At 33.5% G+C, this 6,125-nt stretch overlaps 1 protein-coding gene across 2 annotated transcripts in view; it reads left to right on the top strand.

The window, feature by feature from the left end:
* Positions 1-6,125, top strand: part of LOC120413700 (dopamine D2-like receptor) — a 381,692-nt gene that overhangs the window by 337,221 nt on the left and 38,346 nt on the right. The window contains exons 5-6 of one of the 2 annotated variants that reach the window (XM_039574624.2): positions 4,752-4,972; positions 5,671-5,757. In XM_039574624.2, coding sequence (XP_039430558.1) covers positions 4,752-4,972; positions 5,671-5,757 — 308 coding nt within the window. The remainder of the gene's footprint in view (positions 1-4,751; positions 4,973-5,670; positions 5,758-6,125) is intronic. The other variant, XM_039574631.2, reaches the window with a different exon arrangement.

A 6,125-nucleotide genomic window follows, 5' to 3' on the forward strand; every position in this document is an offset into this window, starting at 1 on the left:
GCTGTTGAGAAGGTCGTTACGTCACGTTGCTTAGATAAAGAGGAATCGTTTGTAAATAGTTGCTGGTGGTCTAAGGTGATAACGTACTCGGGGTATACGACTCCGAGTATGGAAATGATGGTATGATGACTGTTTATAATCATACTTTTATGAATGTCTTCAGTATCACAACTATCAATTTATTTATGTCTTCCCAGTCATTATCTATTAAATTAACATATTCTTGTGCTATTTGGATAATGGAATTGAGCAATTTTCAAAGAAAAGCGGAAATAGATTTTGTCTTTTTTTTATGTATTAGACTAAAATTAAAATTTCCATTTTTTATCGTTTTGCCTGATAAGATTGGCCATAAAAGTCTAATTTTTGTTTAGCAGCTATTCATACAAAAATAATACATATCTAGAGTTTTTTTTTAAAGGTCCTATAAGCTATTTTTTTTTAATGTTTATAGGACCATAAAAAAAAACTCTGGATGGTTTGTATCTTGAGAAGGAATTTTAGGTAGTAGTTGTAAGTGTGACTTTTCAGAAAAATAAATAAATAAAAATGTATTCATGAGTATGGTGCATTTACACTATGAACGTAAATTTATTCATTCGTGATTCTCAAATTCATGAACACAATTCACGGTTTCGATGATTGACTTTTTTCCTAGTACATTATCAAAAAAAAATTAAAATAAAATGTCAACTAACATTTTACCACTAAATTTTCACAAAATACCGTATTTTCTCGAAAAAACTCAAATTTTAATAATTCGCAATATGGGTATCAAATGATTCCAAATTTTGCATGCATTTTCACTGTTTTAGAGTTTTTTGAATGAAATACTAAAATTTTCTCAAAGTACCGTATTTTCTCGAAAATTCTCAAATTTCTTTAATTCGCAATATGGGTATTCAACGATTCGCAATTTTGCATGTATTTCCACTGTTTTTGAGTTTTTTTTTAAAAGAAATACCTTTTTTTTACAAAATACCGTATTTTTTCGAAAATACTCATTTTTTTGTAATTCACAATATGAGTATAAAGCAATTCGAAATTTTGCATGCATTTTCACTGTTATAGAGTTTTTGAATGAAATACAAAAATTTTCACATTATACCGATTTTTCTAGAAAATAATCATTTTTATAATTCGCCATATTGGTATCAAACGATTCAAAATCTTGCATGTATTTTCACTGTTTTTGAGTTTTCTGAAAGAAATACTATTTTTTTACAAAATGCCGTATTTTTTCGAAAATACTCATTTTTTTGTAATTCGCAATATGGGTATCAAACAATTCGAAATTTTGCATGCATTTTCACTGTTTTAGAGTTTTTTTGAATGAAATTCTCAACTTTTCACAAAATACCATATTTTCTCGAAAATATTCAAATTTTTATAACTTACAATATGAGTATCAAATGATTCGAAATTTTGCATGCACTGTTTTAGAGTTTTTTTGAATGAAAAACTAAAATTTTCAATAATACCATATTTTCATAAAATACTATTTTTTTAATAATTCGCAGTACGGGTTGATACCCATATTGCTGAGATGCGTAATTTTACCAGTTTTTTCACTGTTTAAGTATTTCCGAGAAAATACGATGTTTTGTGAAAATTTGAGTATTTCATTCAAAAAAAATATCAAAAAAGCAAAGCAATCCGTAAAAAAATCGTAAAAAAAATCAAAATAAAAATTCGTATGCGATCAGAAAATGTAAATGAATAGTATTTTTCAACATTGAAAATCGGGCCAGAACATTTTGAGATATCGGCAATGTTAAAAATGTTCAATTTTAGTGTTTCCTTAAACTTGAGAGGATGTATCTAAAGATCGGAAAGATTATTCTAAGAACATTTAATTGATTTGCTCAGCTATTTGTAAAAAAAATATTATCAGGTTTGGGCCCTTATGGACACTATTTTTAAACTTTTTTTTTTCAGAAAGTGTTTTAAAAAACATTTTGCTTGAAATTTGTCTTATGCATGTATTATTTTGCATTTAAAAATCTCTTGCTTGACTTCTCTGTGGCTTGAGACGATGTAATTTTTGGTCCCCTATAGCACATCAAAAAATTTTTAAAAAAAATCTTTAAATATTGGTTTTGAAATAAAACTTTTAGTGATGAAAAGTTTGTTTAAATAATGTGTTTTTTAAATAGTGCATATTTATTCTGATTGGTCCTTACTTAAGTGGCATTTTGGATAGCAATATCATTACGATTTATAATTGTTTCTTAAATAAAGAAAATAAAATCAATTTTTTTTCTTAAGATATAAATATATTTGCGAATATTTTCATAACTTTTATATTTTTCTGTTAAAAAACTAAATGAATAAAATAAAACTAAATAGCTTTAAGATTAAAAAAGTCTTTAGTCTCCTTCACTTGAAAATAAAATAATCAATTTGTTGAAAAATCTTTCAGAGATCCATTAATAAAACACGTGAACCCTTTTTGGAAATTCTAAACCCCAACATGGTTATCAATTTCTTTTATCAATTTCTTTTAACAATTTGTAAAAAAAAGTACCTGAATCACTTTTCAAGAATTAAAACAAAGAAATTACTTTTTTAAATTTTAAAGACGTTTTTCATAATTTTCAGGACTTTTTTTATATTTCTGTTGCAACTTGATTTTTGAAGTTTTTAAATAAATCGAATAATCATTTAAGTATTTTTTTTAACAGATATATTCTAAAATATCAAAACTAATAAAGCACCCCATTTTCATGATTGATATTTAATGTTATTGTAAATGATTGAATTGCAATTCTAGATTTTTTTTTTTTTGTTTTTTTATGAAATCTGTACTGTTATTGAATACATTGAAATTTAACCGGATAAAAACTTGTTCCAAGGGTCCAAAATCCGTACAGTGTCCTTGTTCATACTTATGAAATTTTGAAGCCAGTAGAATAATTTGCTGTAATCAACTTCTCAAATATTGTATAATAATTAACCAGATTTTATATAAGTTTTCAATGTCATACAAACATGATTTTATCCACATAATTATTTGCAAAATAACCTTAAATAAAAATGGCAGAACTTCCTCTCTTCTCAGTTTTGTATCGCCAAGATTTTTTTTTTTAATAATTAACTCATTATGCCGAGAACAAACAAAACAAAAATATTGAAGGAAAAAAACATTACAAAATAATTAATTATGATTTCAATTTATTTTTTCTTATGCACACACTCGATTTTTTGAGCTTCACGTTAAAACTACACAATGAAAATAACTAAACTCATTTGGTAATGAAAAAGGCAATCAGTCTATCGAAATTGAAAAACAATGGGCTTGCTGGATTCAAATTGGATTTCAAAAGTTTGTAAATCAAAAATTAGGAAAAAAAACTAACTTAATCCACCTATGTGGTTGATGCCTTCCTCACTCTTTACTAACCATGGGTAATAAGATGGGTGTCCAAATTTCATTAATTTTTATTAGATCCGGAATAACAAAGTACATAGATATAACATAAGCGGTTATAACCAAGGGCCCTGATTTTCGGTTCAATGAACAGAAACCACTCACTCATCGCCTATCCATTCACCACCTATTCTAACCCGCTAGCATTCATGAGCGAATGATACTCGCAAGCAGCCAGCGAATGGCCCGAACTGTTCACTCAGCGAACAAATACATCGTGAAAATTTTTGCCTACTCCGTCGCTCGACGACACTCACACACTACCATACTCAGCGAAGAGCCATTCTCACAAAATGCCAGTGCGGCAGTCTTTTTGTCTTCACGCCCTCAGTTTGCCATCAATTTGATTTTTTCTTGGTGGAAGTTTCTTTGAATGGTGTATATAATGTTATGAAATCAAAATAAATGCACAATTTATTTGATAACATTGATTTTAGGCAACCCAAATCAATGAGTATAACGCAGCGCATCAGAGAAAAAAATGTTTTCAGTTCAGAGTGATCGGTGACGTTCAGCCTGCCAGAGCCGTTCGGAGACTGAGCCGATCAGAGAGAGAAGGAGAGTAGAAGAGAGAGTGTTCGGGAGCGCATGGTGTGAAAGTGACAAACAGTAGGAATTCATCAGGGCAGTATCGCGTCGCCTGCTATTTGTGCTCGCGAATGGAGTGGTTGATTTTGAGCAATCAGGACCCTTGGTTATAACTCGAAGCAGAGTTGCCAGTCACTGTCCCGCCCGTGTGGATCAATCGGACCGCGCACTGGACTCCAATTCAGAGGTCGCCGGTTCGAATCCCGCGGCGGGCGCTCTAAAATTCTTTGTGTAAATATGGGTATTCGGCGCCGTCGCTCCGTGCCATACTTTCATACACTTAGGAGCCCAGGGCGGCGAAGTCCTTGTAGATAAAAAGGAAGACACTAGTGGTTGGTACTAGCAATGGTGGCCGACAGCTATAAAGTCAACTTCGTAGAATTGCCAGATCGTCAATGTTTTGGACTCGTTTAGAAGGTCTTTTGATTACCTAACCAACGATGGGTCGGATGATGGATCCGGACATTGTTTACATAAAAAAAGTACATGAATGTCACTTAAGTGGTCATAACTCGATGCAGGGTTGCCAGATTTTGACACAAACTTTGAAAAACATTTGCAATGGCCTAAGTAGAAGAAAATCGAATAATCGAGTCGAACTATTACTTCGGGTGTCGTTAAATTTGGCTTCAATATTTTCCCGAAACAATCTCAACTATCATGATATTTACAATCAGAAAAGTACTTTGAATTCAACTCAATTTAAATAAAAAAAAAATCCCCTATCCCGCAGGCCCTCCGGAAGCGGGCGAAAAAGCAGCGCGCGGCCCGCAAGCCCCACATATCGGAGATTACCGCCGGCGGTAGTCTGATGGAGAACACGGTGGCGAAGCTCGCGACGGAAACGCACCTGGACGGCAGCACCAAGAGCGGCGGCTCCTGCAAGATCCTGCCGGACGAGCCGCCCACCAACACGGCGTCCGGCTCGAACGAGGAGGACGACGACAACGCGGGGTGAGTTTGGGCTTTTTAGATTTATTTCAATTTTATGTGAAAAATCAGTATTATTTTTCAATTTTATTTGAAATTTACAGTTTTCATAGAAAGTCTTTCATAGAAAACAAATTCAGTTTCCTCAAATTAAAGTCGATAAATTATGTTTTAATTCGTAATGCTACGCAATGTCCAACTCAATACACACATCATACACGTTGTTTGCATGATTGGGGTGTTGGTCGGTGTGGTGTGTACGCAAACACAACAATACGACTCGTCATTTAACCGCCATGTCCAAAAGCTGTCATCATCCCCGGAGAAACTGCTGCTGAAATCGATCTGTTGTCATACCACATTACCTCATCAATTTGTGCATTTCATTCTGGATCCATACACATAATGTCCCTGTTGTGAGCTTCGGTAGACAGCAAATTGGAAATAAATCTGCACCCACCCACGCCACCACAGATAAACAGACGTTATCTTGCCATTTTAATTAAAAAAAAAAACAAATTTAAGTCTATTTGTCTGTACCCCATTCTCACATTGTAGAATAACTGTCCGTCAGAACAAACCATTCCAAACCACACACAAAACTCACAAACACACACACATCCATTTGATAAGTATGATGATGACAATAACACCCCTCACCATTTGTCACTTCTTTTCTTCTATGGTCCCGTTATCCCCACCCTCCTCCTCCTCCTCCGCAGGTCCCCCGACATTGACGACTGTCATGTGATCGTGAACGACAAGTCCACGGAGTTTATGTTGGCCACGGTCGTGGAAGAAGCTGGAAAGTACGTGTGTTCGTGTGTGATTGTTTTTGTGTTCGATTTTATTGTTTGGAGTTATTGAAAATTGTTCATAGTTTTAGTTCTGGTTTTGGCTAATGAATTGCTCTTGCTAACTATACTTACTACTTCTTCCTCGCTACCTGTAGAAACGTTTGGAGTGTTTGTTTGTTTGCACGATTGCGAGTGTGTGAGAGAGTGTCAATTTAGAAATTCAACTGTTTTAGTTTGTTTGACAGACATCTTAATTTAGGTTAAATCAACGATAATATTAAAATAAATCCTTTCTTTTAAGGACTGCACCCCTTATGACTAGTGGCTAGTCAGTAGCTAGAGCTTGTTTGGTTGCGTCTAATGCATAGTTCTTGTTCAAC

This window comes from Culex pipiens, chromosome 3 (assembly GCF_016801865.2).
Source record: "Culex pipiens pallens isolate TS chromosome 3, TS_CPP_V2, whole genome shotgun sequence".
In the NCBI taxonomy this organism is placed as follows: domain Eukaryota; kingdom Metazoa; phylum Arthropoda; class Insecta; order Diptera; family Culicidae; genus Culex; species Culex pipiens.